Source organism: Alosa alosa, chromosome 17 (genome assembly GCF_017589495.1).
Source record: "Alosa alosa isolate M-15738 ecotype Scorff River chromosome 17, AALO_Geno_1.1, whole genome shotgun sequence".
Lineage (NCBI taxonomy): Eukaryota > Metazoa > Chordata > Actinopteri > Clupeiformes > Clupeidae > Alosa > Alosa alosa.
The window spans coordinates 16,059,089-16,083,206 of NC_063205.1; the positions used below are offsets into that span (position 1 = coordinate 16,059,089).

Consider the following 24,118-nt stretch of genomic DNA (forward strand, 5'->3'; position numbering starts at 1 on the left):
GTGTGTGTGTGTGTGTGTGTGTGTGTGTGTGTGTGTGTGTGTGTGTGTGTGTGTGTGTGTGTTTGGTGAATGCAAACAGGTTAGGTTAAGACTAAGCTTTTAATCTCTGTAATTTGTGTGTGTCTAATTTGATGGTGAAACACAGAACTGTGAGTAGGGAACAGTGCATCTACATACAGGCAAACACACTGGTGTTGTATCATGTGTCAGGTACAGAATGAGGTCTCCAAATGGAACACAGTGCCGTATGTCATATTCATAGTGAGGAACAGCATCCTTGCCTTTTCTGCATGAGCAGAGTCCTTTAAAAAATACAAAAAAAAAATCTGCACACTTCTCGATTCCTTCCTTTCTTATGTTTTATTTGTAAAGCATCTTTTGGTAGTTTTTTTTTGTCCTGCACCACGGATGTGCACAATGACCTCTTCTAACAAATTCTTAGATGAATTCTTTCCCACATAACACATTACAACAAAAGTAGATGCTTCTCAATGGCACGCTGATTACACACTACTGAGGCATACTTGTTTGACAGTGCCAAAACATACGGGTGTCCGCCAGCCAGAACTGTTCTGGGATCAGTGCCGTACCTGTTCTGTGATGCCGTGGCTCATGGCTCACTTCGCTCTTGCGGACCAGTGTGCTCTTATTGGCTGTTGCCTCGGAGATGAGCTGGAATGTGATGTTGCTGTAACAGGTTCCCGGTAGCCAGTGTTTAAAGACTGTTTTTCCCTTGGAGAAGTCTGCGGAAGCAAACTCAATTGTTAATACCCCCGGATTGCGCCATGCCAGAGCTTTTGTGACACAAATGCACAATCATAAACCATCTGAAACAATCACACGCATCAGTGGCTCCAACAGAGCCTGTTGCCAAATGTGAAAATGTGATCATTAACAGTACTGACCTCAACTTATCCATTCACAAAAGACCAAAATAAACTGCAGAGGGGCTGGTAATGTATAAGGTTATTAAACTGAGGATATGTTAGCTAGTTACTCTGGATGTTTATTCACACATTCATTTCCATCATTCATTCATTCATTCATTTAACTCCATTTAATATCTTCATTTGCTTGTTCATTTCATGCTCATGTTCATGCACTCATTTGTGAATTTGCTTTGTTCCTCCTCCACACGGCAGCTGTCATCCTACACCCACACCTTAAAACAACATGTAGCTAGTTATTTTGGGTGTTCATTCACTCATTCATTTCATTCACTTGTTCATTTCATTTCGTTCATTCATTCATTTGTTAATTCGTTAATTAATTTCTTTGATTATTAATTCATCAATAAACAAATTAATTAATCCACTCATTTATTTATACATTCTGCCATCCTGCACATGGACCTTTATACGGCATGCAGCTAGTTACTTTCATTCAGTCTTTGATCACATCACATAATTCATTCATTCATTCATTCATTCATTCATTCATTCAATCCATTATTCATTCTGTCATCCTGCACACGGACCTTTATACAGCATGTATCTAATTACTTTCATTTAGTCATTAATCACATCATTCATTCATTCAATCCTTCATTCATTCTGTCATTCTACACACAGACCTTTATATAGCATGTAGCGCTGCTCCCGGCCCTCTGTGAAGCTGATGTTCACCCGGCTGAAGACGTTCTTCTCGGGTGAGTTAATCTCAAACACCACCCCCGTCTCAGGGGACGCCTTGTAATCTGAGATTACCACACTGTCCAGGGGTAGAGGCTCTGCAGATGAGGACACATCAAACATTTTTATAATCTTAAAATAATATTATAAATGTATACTGTAGTGTTCTTGGTATCTGACATTAAGTGTCCCTGTAGGTGTCACTCTACTGTTATACTGTATTACTATGAGCAAAATCAGGAAAGAAATTGAATTAAAAAAAGTTAATAAATTGACACATGAGCATATCTCATTAGCAATATAGATTAATTTACACATAAAATACATTTTGATGGCATTTGTGACCGTTCAGGATTATCTTTGCACCTCATGCATGACATAACTGAAGCAGCACCAATACTTGAATTATATATCTATCAAGACCCGCTCATAAACTGCTGTGTTGCTTGCCTCATTTTCAGATAGATCCCTTGAGTCTAATAAAATCTCTATGAACTATTTTTAAAAGTGTGAATTTTGTGTCTATATTTTATTATCAGTCCGACAGAAGAGTTTATGTGCTGCAAATTTGAAGGGCAGTTATAACAGATGTATCCCCTGTGCATCTTGTATATCGCATAACTGAAACAGGGCAAGTAATCGCATGGATATACACTACATCAAAGCCAGAACATAAACTCTGCTGGCTTACTTGTGAGGATGGTTCTGGTCTTGACCGGTTTGGACCAGGAGGTGCCGTTTTCCAGCAGCAGGCCGACCGTGTAGGCCAGCCCGTGGTAGAAAGCGTTGAAGAGCAGTGGCTCAGACTGGCTCAGACTCAGGCTCTGGTTCTGGCTCAGGAAGGGCAGCAGGTATGTCCGAGGCTCGCCGGACACACGGGCCGCGTACGCCGTCACGTTTTCCCTCAGGTCCGACGGCTCGAGGGCCACGACTATCCAGGACTCATCACGCAGGGTCACCTGGAAGGCTGATGTGCTCTGTGGGGATGAGACAAGGAGCTGGTTGAGACCACTGTGACTGACACGGATGATGAGAGCTAATATGTTGACGTGGAGAGCAGTTTGTGCTCTTAGAGGACCATGGAGCACCACGGTGATATACAGAATATGGGATGTTGATTTATTTTTTAACAGTAACAACCTTCATTGGCAGATGACGATTTGAGATTTGGGGTACTTCAGGAGACCAATGCTTCTCTAACAGCAGACATAGGACAACCACACATACACACACACACACATTTCCAGAGCCATGCATGCATCTCTATCCACTTTTGCAATACACAGACACACACACACACATACACACACACACACACACACACACACACACACACACACACACACACATACACACACACACGTTTCCAGAGTCATGCATGCATCTCTATCCACTGTTGCAATACACAGACACACACACACACACACACACACACACACACACACACACACACACACACACACACACACACACACACACACCACACACATGCACACCTGTAGAGACACTTGTACAGTCCATACACTGTAACTAAAGGGATGGGAGCACAGGGGTAAGATCAGAGGCTCACAGGTAAATTACACCTCTCAGACAGGCCCAGGGATGCAGATGGCTGGCATCATGGGGACGGTGATATTACATCAGCAAAGGCACTGCTAACAACCCGGCTGCAAGACCTCTACAACACTCAGGCCTCTACCATGAGTAATGAGATACCTGTCCAGAGCAGATGGTAGGAGTGTGTGTGTGTGTGTGTGTGTGTGTGTGTGTGTGTGTGTTTGTGTGTGGTGCACCCACACACTCCCACTTCAGAATGCACTTCTGAAGACAGTAGACTTTTCAGTAGCTCAGGCTCTAGGATCACTTCCTCTCATAGCTATCTAACCTCCTCCTATAACAGGCATGATTATGTTCCGAATACTCTTTTATGACTATGTTATTATCATAATCAAGCACATTAATTGTGCAGTCTTTCTACATGCACATACACATCTATCAGCAAACTATCTTATAATAGGGTGACGCACAGTACTCAATACTAATGAATTTTCCTGAGGAAACATGAACAGCTAAAGGAAATGGATCAGACATAGATTAAATGCCACATCATACTGACACATATTATTTGCAACGGCAGCTTTCAGTACCGACTTGATGGGAAATTACCAATGCCATGGGGGACACAGATGCAAAAGATCCAAAAGAGGATGCCCCCGACCCTTCTCAGAAAGCCATTTTTAATGGAAGGCACAAAATTGTGCATTCGCCTACAGCACCGATTGGAGCAAGGACTGATTCAGCCTTAATTGACACTTCCACCAGTAACCATGACTTTGCCACAGGTCATGTACCCTCCTGATTAACCCTTAAACACTATCGCCTACACAAAAATCACAAAAAAGCAAAATAGATACTGCCACAAAGCAGCACCCCTACCCTGAGAAAAAACAGGCATTCCCCTTTCGCCTAGTCAGTGTTCCCTAGAGATACAATTTACAGTTGCAAACTGTGTCATCTTCCACACGCTCAAAACAAAACCTAATTTCTTTCTCTGAATCCCCAGAGGATGAGTATCTTCCACAGGGGGGGAAAGATAAAAAGCACCTGGCTGGCGTCTATCGGCAAAAATAACACTCAAACAGTACTTTCATTTCCATTGGGGAAATCCTGTTTTTTTCATCACATAGCCTCTTCTACTGTGAGCAGGCCATACAGGCTTTGAGCTTCTCTGGAGTGGGAGACATTTCACAGCAACACTGTTGTTTCATGTTTTTTTCTCAGTTAGCAATACTGGAACTATGGGCATGGATCTGCATACTGTGTGCCCTTGCTACACCATCCTCTGAGTAGGTCTATGTGTTTTTAGCTTCTCTAGGAAGTATTTTACAGTAATACTGTCTTACAGTAATTTCCTGTGTATTAGCCACATTGTGTATAAGCCGCAGGACAGTGTTTTATGCAAGTTAAAAGAAACAAAACCGTATTAATACCATATTAACTGCCCCCGTGTATTAACCTCATAGCTGAAGAAATTTTGCAAAATCAATGTATAAGCCGCGGCTGATAGTTGGGAAATTACGGCAATACTCATTTCCGGTCACTCCACTGGCATGGATCTACATGCTTGTGTGCCTCTGCCAATCAAGTGGCTTGTGACTGTAAGGGAAAGTGAAAAGGCATGCCAGCACTGTCATCATCAGCGACGACGTGACCATACACTCCCTACACCCCTCCCTACGCCTCCAGCCTTTAAGCCTTCGGCGCAGGCGCTGAGCATCTTAAGCGGTATTGATGGGAAATGGAGATGACCTTTAGAGCAATGGGAAGATGGCAAGAGAGAGGAAGGGGAGAGGGAGGGAGAGAGAGAATGATTGAAAGACAGGAACAGTGAAAGAGAGAGAGAGAGGAAATGATAGAGAGAGAGGATCGTTTAACTGCTCTAAATGATTCATGACACTGAATTTGATGTGTGTGTGTGTGTGTGTGTGTGTGTGTGTGGGGGAGGGGGTGTGGGGGTGATGTGTTTCGCTGGGTGAAGACTTTACCTCATAAGTGTGATGCATCTACAGGCTTTACCATAACGGCTTGTGCTTGTGCTTGTCGGAACACTGTATTGCTGTGCATGATTTAAGTATTTACCATCCCTCACAGATCTTTAGAGCCACTGCATTCTGTGCTAGTGTGGTGAATATGGGTTCATTTATCAGCAAGAATATGCCATCGCATTTTAATCCAGGACAATGAAGCTTAATCTCCAGACCTCCGGAACATGTGCATTTTTCTGAAGAAATGACTAATGAACCACTACATCACTTTGACATTTATTTCTTCAGCATTTACATGTTTTAGCCAAAGCCATTTCCAGCTCAGCAAGTCATAAGTCATAACTCTAAGTCATTTTATGAGTAGATGTGCACTGACAGAACCAAACAACAGACCTTCCATTGGTGTTAGCACCGGGCTCTAGCAATTGAGATACTGGAAACGAACACTGAGCAATTGTGAATGTGTATACCATATCTGTTTACTCTGCCCAGAATATCTAAAAAATTCCCATTTTCTCTCCAAGAAATCTCTGAAAATGGGACATTTCTATATATATATATATTTTAAGTCTTCTATTTGGAAACGCTGTTTGGAAATACTGGAAATACTGTGCCCACAACAATCCCTTTTCACATGATGCAATGCCACATTTACCCAGAAACAATTAGATGAAGGACGAGCACATAGCTGTTATAATTAGCCTTCTATAATAGGTGAAGTGTATCTGTGAGCGCTCCAGGGAACCTTTCTGATGTATTAGTGACTCATGACAGCTTTTTGAAGCAGTATCAGGGAGGAGTGTTATCATGCAGTAAGTATGTGTAAGGACCCTCCACGCCCTCCATAGAGCTTCTCGAGGCTTCCTCCTCACGATAAGATTCCTGCAATTTTGTAAAAGCCTCCATCAGAGGGGAAAGTGTCTGTGGCGAGCGGCCAAACTTCGGCAAGGCACCGACATGCGGGAAAAAACTGGCTCGAGTCACTTAAGTCATCACTTACTTAGAATAATGGATCAAGTGGCCTTAAGCCGTGGTTATGTTAAATAGAAATCAAGTACATGTGGAGTTATGCTTGCTGAGAAGGGCCCTTGATAGATGGGGGAAGCACTAAAGGCAATCTGAGATTTTACAGCACTGCAGGGTGAAATATGATATGTGTATCACTGCAGCTAATTTAGACAGCATAGCAGAGCTGGAGGATTTAGGCACATTCATCTCTACACTGCACCCTACAGAGAAACAAAATTCTTGCAACACGAATCATACTAAAAATGTTGAAAAGACGTAGGAAACATTATAAATTCTAATTGAAATCCGCATGAGGTAAAGATGCTTGTTTGTTCCCCCCCCCCCCCTTTTCTCTCCAACTTTTGCGTTCGCCGAGCGGGAAGACACTGCGCTGTCAGAGAAGAGAAAGAGAGGCGCAGGGTGGAGTGGAGCCTACTGGCGAACACAGCTCTTACTGTTTACGTCCCAGTGTTTTCAGCTCGCCTTGGCTGGGAGGCAGGCGAACGTGCCCAGAATGAGTGAGGCGGCTGAAAAGAGCAGGTCTGTGAGGCGGAGAGAATCCGGGGTGAAGCGCTCGCCTTCAGTCCCATTTAATGAGGAGAGCTCCGGCTCCACTCTCATCCCCGTCCCACCCGAATCTCATTACTCTCGCTGCAGGTTGCACCACATCCCCCGCTTCTGCTTCACCCCCATCGCCTAGTGATACACACTCACACAAGCACATTCACACACACATTTGGATTCTCACACAAATGAAGACACACACTCGTACTTGCACACACACCAGCCTACTTGCACTCACACACAAGCAAATATACACAATCACACATACACAGACACACAAGCATACATACACACACACACTCTCTCCCACACACACACACACACACACACACACACACACTACCATCGACACCTCTCTCTCTGCCTCACACCCAACTATCCTGCCTCCCACCATCACCACCAAGAAAAGGTCACCTTGCTGCCCTTTGGAGGCAGTCTTTAACCGTCTCCTGGAAATGCCGATATTTACATTTCCACCATGGCTCCTTCACATTCCACAATTTCTCTCTCTCTCTCTCTCTCTCTCTCTCCCCCCCCCTCTCTCATATATAACCATAAAACCTTAGTCCAACAGGTTAATGGCCGTCAGCCATGGACACTTCCTCTCTGATAGAGTCTGGTGTGGTGGAGCAGCAGTGGTGTGACCGCATGACAGTTTGGATTTAAGTGTCCAATCACTTTACATTACTCATGGGTGGAGGCTTGTATGAGTATTACAGAAACCACTCGAGGACAATCTGAGCCAAAGCAGGCCCAAAGTCTGCTACCATAACATCTTAACGCACAGTGTCGGTCCGGCTTCAGGGGTGACCACTGGGTATCTTCAACGAGGGCAACTCTGATGCCTGTCCATGCAATTAAAAACTGGTCTGGGATATACAGGCCCTCGCAGTTCGACTCTGGGCGCAGCCTTGTCTGATGGTGGCGACGGTTGTCTCTGGGATCTGATGATAGCGTAAAAAAGGAATAGAACATGCGCTGTCGGCTATTGGAAGGGTGAGGGGGAGACAGGGTGAGATAAGCCGGGATTTCATTAGCTAAAACAGCAGGGAAGTGGACACAACGGCTGGTTCTCGGCAAGGGGGTTGGGTCACTGAATGAAGCAGCAATTGTGTGTGTGCTTGTGTGTGGCGGGGGGCCAGAAAAGTTACAGCGCATCCTCGGACCAAAACTGGACCCCTCTGGACAAGGGAAGAAATAATCGAGCGCCAAGGAAATGAGTCAGAGTCCATGCAAAGGGAAGCAGAAAGAATTCAGGATCCTACCATGTTGTTTCTCACTGTGCTTATTTCAGTGGCAAAAACAATGCTTGCAAAATAGTGGCCAGAATGCAATAAAAAGACCTAATCAACCAATCAGTGGCCAGAATGCAATAAAAAGACCTAATCCACTAATCAGTGCTGGTATTTTTCACATTCATTTTCGTGCCCATTTTTTTCCTTCCAAGTGTTGGATACTGTAGAATCCCTTTGGCCCAGAGCATCATTCAAAAATAGTTTCAGCGCACAGTTAATTAATATGCTACGCACAGGCCTTTAAAATAATGGGATCTCTTGCTGTTTGGATCAGGAGAAAGATGTCTTCTCATGGGTGACTTCAAGTTAATGTTTCTCTGATTGCAACTGACTATGGAACAGTTGTGGGCATGATCACCCCCCCCACACACACACACACACACATACACACACGCACGCACACACCCCATCAAAGGCTTTCCCAGAACAGCCACGACAGCTTCCTAACCCTACTAACCCTACTGTTAATTCCGTTTCCGAATACCCAACCACCGAGGACATAAACCTATTAGCGTTAGCATTGTTTGGCAGGCACACCTGACTCCTCAAACCAAATGGCCCTAGAAGGTTCTGGCAGATCATGGAGGCATTAAAAAAAGTCTAGACAGAGAGAGGGGGGGATCATTAATTAACTTTCAAAGAGAGCCAGCACATCTGAAGATAAAAATCTCAGACTCCCTGTGGAGTCCCCCAGCACTGGAGGAGAGCTGCGAGTGAGTGAAACGAGTGGATTGGTGTGCAAGGTTATCAGCCATCATGTTGGGTTCTTATTAGGCCTTTCGCCCCACCCCCAAACCCTAAACACACACACACATACACAGACTCATACACACCTATGAACACACACACACACATGAACACACACACACAAACAAACAACACACACACACACACACACACACACACACACACACACACACACACACACACACAGACTCATACACACCTATGAACACACACACACACACACACACACACATGAACACACACACACATGAACACACACACACAAACAAACACACACACAGACACACACACACACACACACACACACACACACAAACCCTCCCTTTTATGTTCCACCCAACTGCCCAGGCTCCCAGTTCGATGGCTCTGATAAACCCAATCAATAGATGGCCTTTTTCTCCAAATCCGAAGCGTCTCTAACAGAAGAGACTCCATGGCACTGCGGGTTCTGAGCAGCGGAAACGTTTCATCTCAGATTGGAGCGGCCCATTAAAAGCAGGCCGACTCTCTCCTGGACCAATCACAGGGCTTGGATGGCTCCAGGAGCGGGGTCCTCCGGGAGATCAGTGAGCTCCAGCACATTGATTTTTCATAAATGCAAGAGTGCAGCCTCACAGCTGGGAACAGCTTGGAAATCTTTTTTCCACTCTTTCTATACTTTCAGCTTCAGTGGGCTTGAGGAAGGGAAATAGGGGCTCAGAATAAACCCCAGATATTTTATTTATGATCTGTCTGGTTTCTGAATGTTCAAGTGCCCCGTAGAAAACTGTATTAGCAACAATTAAATAAAATGCCTTCACTTAAAAACCTTAAATGGTCCTGACTTAACACAAGCTGGTTTTTGCTTGGATCACCTAATCTAATGTTATGCCCTTTCAGCCAGTCAGAGAGCTGGGAGGCCAATCATGGTTCTCCGGCATCTTTAAGATTCTGGGGAATAGAGAAAATCACAGCCCCACCCAGAGGTGGTGATATTATCAAAAAGCTCCTGTGCAGGGAAGCTTATTGGATACATGCACTTGGCACTTTAGAACCTTTAGGCCTGAATGAAGAACTGAATCTATCATGCTTTCTGTAATGTTACAGTTTTTCTCAGTCGCTTTGGTGCTTTTTTCAGATCAGAATGAAAATTCTCATAACTATTAGTTCAACCTCCACAACATTTAGTCATTTGTGCACATCATAGTAGCAATTTCTCCTTCCTCTGAACAAATTGCAAATGCTTTTGGACATGTATCAGTTGCTTTCATACAATTCTCTGCTGTTTTTTAACATTATCATTTGCTTATGTCATGTCAGTCAAAATGAACTATACTTATGGATGCTGAATAGTCGTTCCCAATAAAACTAATAGTCTTCATTTCATTGCTTGAGTCATTACATACAAAATTGTTGAACTAGTTATCAAATTCTGTCACAATGCTGTGGAATTGCAAAGAGCATACAGTAAAAATGTACGTATTCAGTGTCTTGTACTCACTTACTCACCTAACTACAGCAATGTGTAACTTTACTGTAGTTTTCAAATGGCTGTACAAGTACTGTATAGTGCTGTCTTGAGCATGTCCAGGTAGTGTCACCGAGTTCTGACCTTTTTTTTGCATTGGAAAACACTGAGAGAACTGTCATAATGAAAACATGACAAAGCCATTTGACTATCTTGTTCATAAACGATGGTGTCACGACTTCTCATTTTGATGACACTGACAGTTTCATTGACATTAATACCTGCTTTTGAGGAATGGACTATCCATTTTGAGCAAGTGACGTGCTTTTGCAGGTCATCCACTAGGTTTTGCAGTTTGCACTAATTGTTTTGAGAAATGCACTAACTGCTGTGCAAATGTTAATAGTGATGTGAGAATAGCACCAAAGCGACTGAGAAAAACTGTAAACTATGTATTTGTCTAACAATGTAAACTATGTATCAATTACTCTTTTCCCTATTGTATTGTGAACTATGTATGCTTGTTTATATAAGCTACTGTACGTATGCTTGTTCGATCATTTTAATCACTTTTCTGGCTTGTGGGCAATTTGCCTTTAATGACTAATGTGAGTGTAGCTCCTTGGTAGCTTTGGGTGTATCTTCAGGTAGCCAACGCCCCCTTTATGCTCAATCACACCTGTTGGTAATGCTTATTAGGGCCTTACACCCCATTCCTTCCAAGGACTCTGATGAAGATGTGACTAAATCGAAACGTTAGTCTACATGTAATAATGTTCTGCACCTTTTACTGAAAGAATAAAGAAAATTAAGAAGACATCTGAGCTGCACCGGCTTATTATGTTAAATTTGTGAGTTCGGACAACACAGTAGAGTGTTGACTCATTTTGGTTAGCTACTAGATTGCAGCACTCCTCTACCTCATCACACCAGCTCTACCTTTTACACAGATGGTGATTCATCTCTGTGACTGCTTCCGCTGCCAGCTTGAAGGTAGAAAAACAATGAGCCCCCATTCAGCATGTGTACGTTTTACACAGAATGAGAAGGTGGAATAACATTGAGCAGGCTGTATAAAAAGCCCCCTCTTACACCACAGCAAGATGAAATATAAACACAAGATTCCTTCCCTGAACAGGCTGTGTAAAGATCCCCCGAGCTTAAAATCTAATCCAACACTATTTAAGATCCAAGACTAATATCGAGATCAAAAGTCTACGAAACGTTTCCAAGAAAAACCAGGTCCCCTTTTACAACCACTCCAACAGAAGACATAAGAGGCAGCTGAACAGGAAGCAAGGACACGGGGGAGGTGGGGGCTGGAAGATGAGGTTCAACAGACATGTCAAGGCAAAGATGTCCTTCAACGGGAACACAACACATGACAGTCATCTCATAGACTGCTCATAACACACATGGAACCAGTGCGGGGAGGTGGGTGGTTTTACTGCCCGTAACTAAAGACAAAAGGAAAGAGGAATGTTTTTTTTAGATTAAGGCCCCGGTTTTCAGATATGATGGCCTCCTGAAGGACATCTCAGCACATTGGACAGAGGACAGCACAAGCACAGAAAGTAAAAGCTGCTTTCCCATTCCTGGGGAAGATTTGTGTCATTGGTAGCATCGTTCAAGTAGACAGGGCAGTAGACAGTGATGCTATTGTCAAGGATGTCAAAAATTTGACCCCAGATAAAAGTGAAGAAGAAAAATGTAGACAGACATGAATACAAACAGACAGACATGATACAGTGGACACACACAAACACACACCCATTGTACAGTGCTGAAGGACAAATGATGTGCTGTCGAGTATCCACTGTATGTCAAAGCCATGGCCAGGTTCTCAAATGTCATAATGGGAGATCACTGACTCATCTCTCATAACGTTAGTCCTGAGTAATGGCCTTGTTGTGTGCTAATCTAATAGTCTCCTTTGGATAATCACCTGTTTGTTAGCAAGCATGCTACAGATGCTTCAACTCAATGCTTGTACATCCAAACAGCAAAAGAATGAAAACGAAACAGATATTTGTCAGAGGAAAGTGTCACACGAGAAAATAACACAAGTTGATTACAAAAAAACTACAAAGGAATCAGGAATCTGTACATTGGAGAGTGACTTCAACAAGTTTCACTGAGTTCAAATAGAAACTGCCAGCACACTTGAAAAGTCGAGACAGGCCCTTTGAGTGAGTGATTTTGTTTGATGTGGATCTGCAAACTGTCCTGATAGGGTTCATTAAGGCTGATAAGGAGCTCGACTTCCCGAGGACAAATCCTTTTTGCAAGAGATCCCTCCACAGAATTGATGTCTCTTCTCTTGTAATAATTAAATACCAACACCGGAATGCTTCCACAAAACACAAATGCAAAAAGCACTTTTTATCTTTTGAACTTATGACTGAACAATGTAAACTGGTATGACTAGCAAACTTAAATACCTGAAGGTAAGAAGGCAGCACACACATAAGTCTGCATGATAAGGTGGACTGATCTCACCTTGACCAATTTATTTTAACCATGTCTAACAAACATGCTAATGTTAAGCTAACTATAGCATTTTTAAGCATAGGCTACGCATGGCTTCTGGACTATCACATAACATATACAAACACACTCCATACTAACATACATCTCTGTGCATTGCTTGACTGTACCTGGGTTAAAGGCTTCTATAAACACAATGACAGGGTGACTCTGGATCGCTCAACTCCCGACCATGTTCCAGTGGAGATTAGTAGAATAGGATGACCCTATGACACAAATACAGCTACAGGAGCTAAGCTTTAGACCGATCTGGGTCAAAACTGCATTCCTCTCCAGCTAGATAATCTCAACAGGGGGGCAATAAAAAGAGCCGGGAGAGGCACAAGGAAAAAAAAAAAAAACGCTTAGCGAAAGGTCATTACTACGCACTCTGTGTGTCACTGTGCTTATGTGCCCCACATGTGCCTTTAAAAATGTTCTGAACTGAACACCCCCCCCCCACCACCACCACCATCACCACCCTCTCAACACCATCCCTCTTAAAAACAAAAACAGTTCCAAAGCTGTTTGGGGAGCTGGAGAGAGAGGGAGGCGAATTTCTTGGTATGCCTCAGCGTGTAATCGCTTCAGAACAATTTCTGTAAAAGCCTCTCTGTAAAAAAAACTCGACTAAATGGGAGGCTCCTATTTATGGTCCGTGACTTACCGCCACAGTAAACAGGGTCCCAGCCTCCTGTGAATATGCAAATCGGGCTCTATTAAATTTACAATTTGCACCCACACATACACAAAAAAAAAACAGTTATTTTCCGCTATTCGGCATTCCGTTGTTCCACTAGGCAGGCCTGCTTGGCTCCATCCATCTCTATCTCTCAGGGCAGATTGTATTTTTCCCCCTGGTGATCTGATTTACACAAGGTGAGTCTGAAGACCGTGAGCTTGTTTAAGGTACCATGGACAGGGAGAGGGAGGGGTAGTACACCTTGTCTTTCTGTCGCCTCCAGCAAGCGGGCGGAGGGGGAAAGTGATGAGGAAATGGAGGCGGCGCTGCCAATTCTCCCAATTACCGCTTCCTGCCTCTCAGTGCGTTCATCCTGCACCGATAAACGTGACCAAACCACAATGCTGGATGCTCACCACCCCTCCTGTCCATTTCTTCTATCTATCTATCTCTTTCTTTCTCTGTCCTTTCAGCATCCTCCCAAATCTCTCTCTCTCTCTCTCTCTGCCATCCACAGAGCCCTTCTGCCTTTTCCTCTGCTTGCCCCTCCACAAGAGAAGTGAGAAGTGCAAAAAAAAAAAAAAAATATATATATATATATATATCTCATGCTTGAGAAAAGGCACACTGCAAATACCAAAGACCCATAATTAACCCGCCATAGCAAGCAACACTGTTTTAAAAGGGTAAGTGGTGTGTGTGTGTTTTCAGAAGGGCACTACTGACTCAACGTCAAATTCAGGAAGCTCTCTCTCCGAGGGCTCGTGAGGAGAAGCAGGAGAGCAAAAAGACTCAATTATTTTTCTTGACAGGAAGGGAGCCTGGTGTGCACGCGAGCCTTGATTGTCATCAACAGGGGAATGATAAAACCTCCAGGCTGATATTAACTTCAGTTGCATCATAAAAAAGCCATCATGCTGCAAGAGACAGATTGCCTGTGCTTTCAAAGACACGGAAAGAGGACAGAAAGGATGGCAATAGACTGATCTCATCGGCGAGCTTTAATTTGCATTGTTGGGTTTCTTCAATGCTACTTTCATGCAAAAGTGATCAGGGACTTCCCAGTAGATGCTGTCCAAACTCTCAACCTAAATTGCAAATTATTTCTTCCAAGATTAGCACCGAAGAAACAACATCGCCAGTCGGAACAACTCAGCTGTTGCTCCTTTGGAATGCGAATCAGTTCCTCAAGGAACACGAGAGAGGGAACACCGCAAAGCACAAACAAAGAAGACACGACTACAATGTATTAAGGAAACTGCAAGCATGTGGATTTCTAAGCCCCTTTTCTGCTTGTCTGTCAACGAGTTAATCCTTACGACAAAGACAAGCGAAATCGCCAGGTTTATCCCTTGTACAAATTAAAACATTTATTTCCATTCCTAGTTGCAGTGGAATTCATTAATGCGGGGTAATGACATCCAATAAATGCTTTGGGACCCAGGGGAACAATGCAAAACAAAAACAAACAAATAAACAAATACATTTTCCTTCTTCTGCGGTTTAAATAGCTTGTGTGCAACACCGTGTAATGGCTGAACAATGCAGTGGAACATATTGTGTTTGATGCACTGCAGGCTTGACTGTTTGACTTATGTTTTTTTCTTTTTTTGGTACTGCCGCTCATGTTTTGATATGAGCTGTTTGAAATGTTGTGTCATGCCTGTCAGGGTAATGCAGAGAAACTAGAATGTTAGGCTCCAAGCCATAACAAGATACTGTGAACATCACACAGTGGCCTATGACAGCATCACACACAAACACACACACACACACACACACACACACACACACACCATCACAGCACATATGGCTTCATTGTCAAACTGGGCGAACAGAAGCACATCTGTCTTGGCAAATCTTAATCTTGTGTGTCTGTGTGTGTGTGTTTGTGTGGAAGAGAGAGAGTGAGTGAGTGAGCGAGAGAGAGAGAGTGAGAGAGAGAGAGAGAGAGAGAGAGAATGAGAGAGTTTAAAGTTTATCATAGGGCACAAGAGTCATTGTCTCACATCTTTTTTTTTCTAAGAAAGTTCTGGAGAGGTCACAGTTCAGCTCCCTTGGCCTCAACCTGCAGTCACTGGGGAGACCAGCAGAGTGACAATTGATAATGAGCCTCCATATGGCCACAGTTTAAACACCAGGACCATCAATCACAGAGAATGGAAGGACCCAGAGGGACAGAATGTGCCAGGGGAAGAGAACATGTTGATGGGGAGCTCATTTTCACTGGCTCCTTGACTTAAGCAACGTGTGTGCACTGGCAAACTGGCAAGACTGTTAAAATCATTAAATTGTTTAAAATCGGCATACATATTCAGCCGCATCTTGCCTGCTCATGAAGGAGGAAAATATATGCATTTCCCCCACTGTCTTATAAATATGCATAATTAAAATAGGCATGATAATGAGAGGACCTTAAGTATGTTTTTCTGAGACTCTCAAGGACAACTAGGAAGAAAGATGGTGAGGGTCTCTGTGTGAGCTGGAGAGACAGAAGGATCGGGAGAGAAAGGGGAAGGTATGACAGAAAGAAAGAAAGAAAGAAAGAAAGAAAGAAAGAGAGAAAAGAAGACAGGAGAAAAGAGAAAGAGAGCTAAAAAGAGAGGGAGAGGGAGAGAGTTAGAAATAAAAGCATAGAGAGAGAAAGAAACAGATACAAGAGACAAAGAGAGAAAGAAAGAGACAGGGAGGAAAGAAAAGGAGAGGAAAACAATAACAGAAGGATGAACCTCCGGTCCAGGGAGGGCTAGACAGCGCTGCCTGCCTATGATATGATTGCAAACAAATTTCCCGAGCTGTCACATCGCATCTCACAAGACTAGGCCAACGCGCGGTGAAGGAGGAAGAGGAAGAGGAGGAGGAGGAGGAGGAGGAGAAGGAAGAGCACAGCGGCGACCTGTGTTCCGCTGACTGATTTAGCCTCAGCGCCCGCGCCGCCCGGCCTCCTTCAGATGTCAGAGGCAGGGGGCTCACCAGCTGATCCGGGAGCAGCGAGCGACACAAAGCACGCAGCACACAGGCTCAACTGACTCATCACATCCCTTCACATGCAAGACTCAGAGGGAGGGACGGGAGGGAGGGATGGAGGGAATGAGAGAAAGAGAGAGATGAAAGAGGGAGGAAGGGAGGGAGTGAGAGTGTTTACAGGAAGAGCGAGAAGAAATCTAAAGAGAGAGAGAGACAGAGAGAGAGAGAGAAACAACACTAGTTGATTTATTCAACACAGCAAGCGAAGGTCCATGATGGCTGCAATGTGGCAAGAGCTGTATGCACAGCTTAATTACAAATAAATCTCTGGACTTGGGCAATATACTGCAAACGAGGAACAGTAATACAGTTGGAGAGGGTTACAGAAAGCAATGGAAGATGATTACCTAAAGGGGTAAACGCACACCTACTGTAGATACTGAGGGGTACAGAGGGATACAGATAAAGAGTTCAAGGGACCAGAGTTCAAGTGTGGAAACACACCTTTTTCCTTGTTTTACATTTGGGACACCAGATCGAAGAGGGCAAAGCTTTAATCAGATAACATCCAGAACTGAACCTGCCACATTTCAAACATCCACCTCTCTCAACTCTCATTTCACACCTGAATTTTGACTTTATGTGATTTAGTTTAGCCAAAAGCAAGCAATAATGATAGATAGGATACAAAGGATTTAATGTTTCACTAAGTATTTTGTTTAATGGTAGAGGGCATAGACTGCTATCAATTCAAGCAGATACAAAATTTAGTATCCAAACATCCTGAGGTCTGTTACTCCTACTTCAGAGAGGGGCTCTGGTTGTTATTGACTTTAATTAGCCCGGCCGTGAGACACCCAGGAGACAGTCCATGTAGACTCTGTGAAATGCTTGAAAGTCTTTTTAAGACTAATTCCCAAAATACGTTCAAATTATGCTGATGTGTTGCATATCATTATTTTTAAGGCTGTCGTTTCTTTGTTCAAGATTGATCCATTTACAGTTAGCTGTAGTTGGTTATGGAAAAGTGATTTCTATGTAAAACTGGGACAAGGTTGTAATCTGTTATTTGTATTCACTTTTAAACTTCAGTCTACACTTACCACACGTTCAAGAGAAATGGATGTTGATCAGTATTTCTTTTTTAATATAGGTACCACAGATCAAGCCGAAAGTCGGACCTCTGATAACGTCTGGCCAGTCTATGAGCATCTCTAATCTGTGTGGTATGTATGACAGACGTCCGTTTACAGCCAATTCAACAAGTTGAATCAGGAAAATAATTGCTCTGATTGGCTGTTTAGGCATGCCTTACTTGTTGCTAAGAAGCACAGTGTAATCATCAGATATTCTCATAAGGAGAGACTCCTGGTAGTTTGTGTTTTGCCACTGGATGACTGAATCTAATAAATCTAATTGACCTTTTTTCTCCTCAGTCTGTGTGATTTGGAACATGTTATGGAAAATATTCTTGATGTATGGAAATGGTAAGCTAGCTTTGTTTATCTGCACCAACATATCATGCAGCAGAATGTAGCATCCGTGCTAGTTGATGGTGGGCAGTCATAGCTGTTCGCACTATGTCCTCTTTTCTGCCCACACAGGCAACACAAAGCAACCAAACAGGACTCAACACACAGTCGCCATCACAGTGTGCACTTTGAAGTCGCCTAGGTGTGTGTTTGGCTTAAGGAGTTCCTTTGGGTTACCATTTTGAGAGATGTTGATAAATCTTTGCCTTTAGAATTATGCCCCCCACAGATAAAATTTAACGCAGAGGTGCAACCTGAAAAAAAACAAATAACTCAAATAAAAGGATCAATTAGACAGGCTTCAGACTGACAGATCAATTGTTTTTACGTTTTCTATAGGGGAGTTCACCACTAGCCTTTAAATGGAAAATAAAACACTTCTTGCATTAGAGCATATCTCATGGCCCATCACACAGAGGCACGTGTCTCTACCAAAAATAATGCTGCCTCTGGGCCCATCCACAGAGCTGTTTAAGAATGATGACACCAATCTGCCATTAAAGAAACAGTCCATACATTTCTGAGAAGTAGAGGATTTGTTGCTGTAAGCTGGCTTAAGGGACTGTTGTATGGCGAAGAACCACAGGAGTTTGTCCCGTTTACAAGCTATAATAGATAAAAGCTTTGACACAAGAATAGAAATATTAGAGTGCCTGCTTAATATGAGAACACTTTTTCAAAATCAAACAGTGGTAAACAGAACATCTCTTTTCAGAGACACACACACACACACACACACACACACACACACACACGCACACACCCACACGCAACAATGTTCAATCACTCACACATACACACACACACATAAATGCAAGCATGCTCAATCACACACACACACACACACACACACACACACACACACACACACACACACACAACCACACAAAACCACATAGTACACCATCTATCAAACATGTGATGCACCAGATATTACACAATGCAGACTGAGACACAATGATGCAGACAAAAACGAAAGAATGAGGCCCCTTGTGGCTCCTGACAGATTCTTAAGCTGCCCTGCCATTTTGTGTCTCTTCCTCCCCCGCCCCGAGACGAGACGAAGAGCACACACACACACACACACACACACACACACACACACACACACACACACACACACACATTGATGTGTGTGGAGTCAAAAGCTCATTTCTGCCCCAGAGCTAAACAAGACGGACAGTCAACCATGAACACGCCGCTGACTGAGGCACGAATGTGTGCAAACACACACACACACAATTACTTCACCGCTTACACACACACACACACACACACACACACACACACACACACACACACACACATCACTTCATCCCTTACAGACACACTCTCTCTTTCTTTCTCTTTGTACCCCTTTCTCAGGCATTGCGTGGCAGAGTTGGGATGGCATGCCAGAACACTGCTACTGTCTGGAACTGCAAATCCCACAATCCCTCTGAACTGACCCTCGTTACTGTGACAAGTTGTTCCTCAAATGTTCCTACCAACTAGCATAACCTCAACCAAACCACTTCAAGTCAACAAAAAGCTCTGATCCTTTCGTACATCTGAATTTATAGTCATGAATTTTAATATAAGACATCAGAAGACTGAATTTAATGATTTATAGCAATTAATGTGTCCACTGCACAGCTTCACAAATACTTAACGATTACTAATCTAAAATTAGACTGCTAGGCAGAAGCAGAGATACATACACACAAATATAAGCATGCTCAATCATATAGACCCACATACACACACACTCACACACACACACACCCACACACCCACACACACACACACACACACACACAAACACACACACACAAACACACACACAGGCACACATGTTGAGCATAAACATTCAAAGGCATTCTTCTGGCCCTTGTCTGAAGGGGAACTGTGGTTCATATGATCTTCTAAAGTGTGACACCCCCTGAAGCAGTGGAACCCTTCACTCCCCCCACACACACACACACACACACACACACACGCACACACACACACGCACATTCAACCCCTCTCCTCTGCCCAAGGTGAAAGGCAGCATTGTCTGAACACTTTGAGCATTGGACACACATAATCCAGGCAAAGGACGCTGGCATCCGTTTGGCATGTAAACACACACACACACACACACACACACACACACACACACACACACACACACACTCCATCTCTCTCGCTCACATAAATGCATGCACACAGTGGTGGGACGGGTGATGAAACAAGGGGTCTGACCTCTGTTTGAGTAAAAGAATGGGGGGGGTCACGCAGCCACGGATGAAGGGTGTCACCCACAGACAGCTGCCAATATTATCATGCAAACTATATTCTTCTCTGAGCACCCCACACACACACACACACACACCACTGGTGCCCTCTCAGATTGAGGAGAGATGGAGGCAGAGGATAAGCCACCTCAGCGGAACACCCCCCTGCCCCCCCTACCAAGCCCCTGTTGGAGGCCTTTTGACAACTTCCAGCCGGACAAGAGACATGGCAGCAGAGAAGGCATTAGCCTATGAATGAGAACCCCCCCTCCTAAAGCTTTAGACGCCTCTCTCTCTCTCTCTCTCTTTCGCTCTCTCCTGTCACTCTCTCTCTCACTCACTCCATCTTTCTCACTCTCTCTTCTCATTCTCTCCTAAAGCTTTAGACATCTCTCTTTCACTCCATCTCCCACTCTCTCAGTCCATCTCTCTCTCTCCCTCTTCTCTCTCTCCTTCCTCTCTCTCTCTCTCTCTCTCTCTCTCTCTCTCACTCTCTCCTTCCTCTCTCTCATTCTCTGCCATCCCCTCCATCAATGCTTGACATTGACTAGATTCCCTCTCCATAGTACGACTTGGCTTCTCCCTCTTCCCTCTGAGAGTCCCTTTGTGGGAAGTGTGCGAAGTGGCGGCTCAGCCTAAAGAACCCTCCCTGCATGGACAGAATTTGCAATTCGCCACTTCCTGTGAGATTCTTTTGCATCCCAAAAAAAAAAAAATGCCAAAAAACAACAAACACTCAACAACACTCTCACACACACACACACACACACACACCCGCACACACAAAAAGCTGTGTGGGCAGATGAGAGGCTCTGTCAGGGATTATCCAACGCGTACGTTAATCCGCACAAAAAAAAAGTGAAAGTGCACTAATCATTGGTGCCGTAATCTGTGCCGCTGGGCCACACTTTTGGGTGTCGCAGATTAGGCCAAGAGGTCTCTGTGGTGACGGAGATAAATCAGGGCTTCCACATCTAGCTCCCACACATGCGCCCACGCTAGCCTACACATGCGGCCATGCTAGTAGTGTTTAATCAGCGCAAATTACGAGCCGACAAGCAAACACTACTGTTTTGTTGCCTGGGCTCTCTCCTTTTGTTGTTTGAGGTCTGTGTGTGTAGTGTACACACACACACGTAAACATACCCCCCCTCCCCCAAACACACACACACACACAGAAATGAACACACACCTGCTTGCTGAAGCAATTGGGCTAGATAAAACACACAGAAACACCACAAAGAAAGCAGACCAACAGTTACTATGCAAATACTTGATCATCTTTGTGGCTTTGCTCATTCTCCACTGTGCCTATCCAGGGGCCCGGTGCCACTTTTGTCTCGGTGACATGGTTTTCTCCGCCTGCATGCAGCGCTACGGCTTTCTGCGCGATCGCCATAGTTTTCTTGCAGCATTATTCATTGCCAGGCAACCGTGCCAGTTGGCACCGCAGCAAAGGACACAAAGCTGAGAAATCTCAACCGACTCAGGAGGATGCCAGTGTCTTGATGTGATACATCCAACTAACACGGCAACTGGCATCAGAGCGAATCAAAGCCATACACAGCATAATACAGAATCACATGCATTTCAACAATCAAATTTAGAAAAAGGGGAATAACATTTTTTTTTATCAAATGCGGCGTTAAAGAACCACAGACCTAGCTACAAGACACCACATCAAGAGATAGTCAACATCCATGAACTGACACATTATCCCTACAGTCAGTTTTTTGGTGAAGGCAGAAAACCCACATTCACTACTATTGTGGGGAGCCTGGGTTTGTGTGTGTGTGTGTGTGTGTGTGTGTGTGTGTGTGTGTGTGTGTGTGTGTGTGTGTTTGTGTGTGTGTGTGTTTTGTGTGTCTGTGTTTGAGTATGTGTTAAATGACTGCCCTTTTTTCCAATCCTCAAAACAACAACAACAAAATACACACAAATCAAGCGCATTCTTCCGCTGCCTGTGTGCAGAGACAACAAAAATCAGGGTGCCTGTAATGAAGACACGGCAGCCATTTCACAATTAAAGGGAGGGGGCTGTCAGAGTCAAGACTCAGGCACCAAGGTTGGGTGCCTGCCCGCCTGCCTGCCTATAAGATATTCGAATTGCATGAGGGGAAGTTGTGCTGATGCTAGGTTGAGGACCCTGCAGTGCATAATTAAAAGAAAACACAGAGGAATGTACAACGCTCTCTGTGTTGACAGTTGGACTGAGCCAGGCAAACAACCTGCTCCCCAACACCCCCACGACCAACAACACACACACACACACACACACACAGACACACTCACACTGAAAAAAAACACAATAAGCCTTCACTGTGGGACGCCCAGCCGCCTGCTGCCAAAGTGAATGGCGGAAACAACAATGGCTCCTTTTGCAAACTCATCACTGCCTCCTCCCTCTCGGATTCAATTAACACTTGTGGTCTGGGCAGGGAGGAGAGGACAGGACAGGATGGGATGGAATGGGATGGGAGTCAGCTCATAAATCCCTCTGTTTGGACTATAGAAAAGCCTACTTCCTCCTCTTGACAGGACGCCATTGGCCAAATCGATGGGCCTCTCAAGGAGAATGGCCTTGATTGACAACAGACTCGGGTCAGCAGTTCTGCTTTCGACATTTTCTCGACAGTCTTCCTCTTCTCTGGGACACTTCTTGACAATGAGAAAGAGGCGGAGAGGGGATGGCTACAGGGCAATATTGAAAAATGCACACACACACACATACACACACTTAAGGACAGAGCCACTCAGACACATACAGACACAAATGGACCAACCACATATCTGTCTGGGTCTTTCTACGTCTCTTAGGTACCCAAATTGCCTGTCTGCAGAGCATCCACTGTCATAAGCAAAGTGATGTTGTGTGCTGTGTGACTCCCCCGTACACATCTGTGCTGCTAAGCCTCCCCGGGGGGTGGGGTAGGGGTGGGGTGGGTTGGGGGGGGGGTTGGGCAGAGCAGACAGCGGCAGCAAATGAAGGGGGGTTTATAAAAACACAGTGTCTTTACCACACTGAAGCGAGGCTAGCAGCAACACACTCCAGGGAACACCTGCCGAGATCCAGAAGACTTTACAATGAGATGTTGACATAATGCATTGCCTCGTTCCTCTCGGAGTATCTGTAACTACAGTGAGTAAGAAGGGTTTTTTTCACCTCGTAAACTAGGTCTGTACAGGCCACGACTTCTGGGTTGTGAGGATGTGTTGAAAAACCAATATTAGAGCAATTAGGACGTTGCATAACGGATATTACATGCGCTGACAATGGGCCTCTGTGGTTCGGTTAGTTGCTTATCAGCCCGAATCATTTCATCTGGAGCCTGTGGAGGGTCTTCTCACACTGAATGGGTCCCCTATGTCACCAACACACTTGGCTATGAGGCCTGTTTATCCGTCTAATGAACCTCATTTTCTGCTGCACCGTCATATCCAGTAACTGAAATGTGTGTGCGTGTGGGGGTGTGTGTGTGTGGGTGGGGTTGAAAAAAAAAAAAAAACACACACACTCTCCCACCAGTATTATTTGGGAGCTCTGTGCTCAAATCCATGCTGCATTTGCCAGGTCCCATCAGGGCGACTGTGGCGTAATGAGAGGAGACAGGCCAAAACCAGCTCAATGGGCGCTGCCCTTCTGGGAGATGGGTAAGGGGGCAAAGGAAAGGTCCCAGCCAAATTGTTTGGTGCACTGAAGTTACCATTCTTAATGTTTCTATCGTACTGTCTCAAGCACTAGTGCATTTAATCACGCTAACTCTTCACATACCATCACATAATCAGTGCATAATCTTTCACCCCATACATTACATTACATTACATGATATTTGGCTGGCGCATTTTTAACCGAAGTGACTTACAACATGGTAAACAGTTTAAAGCTTTTTAAAACAATTCTTCCAACAATTCTCTA

At 44.3% G+C, this 24,118-nt stretch overlaps 1 protein-coding gene across 2 annotated transcripts in view; it reads right to left on the reverse strand.

Moving 5' to 3' along the window:
- The window catches only part of ptpro (protein tyrosine phosphatase receptor type O), a 57,464-nt gene that overhangs the window by 26,632 nt on the left and 6,714 nt on the right, over positions 1-24,118 (reverse strand). For both annotated transcript variants that reach the window (XM_048267986.1, XM_048267985.1), the window contains exons 2-4: positions 2,323-2,608; positions 1,574-1,729; positions 591-743 (exon numbers count right to left, since the gene is read on the reverse strand). In XM_048267986.1, the coding sequence (XP_048123943.1) occupies positions 591-743; positions 1,574-1,729; positions 2,323-2,608 (595 nt within the window). The remainder of the gene's footprint in view (positions 1-590; positions 744-1,573; positions 1,730-2,322; positions 2,609-24,118) is intronic.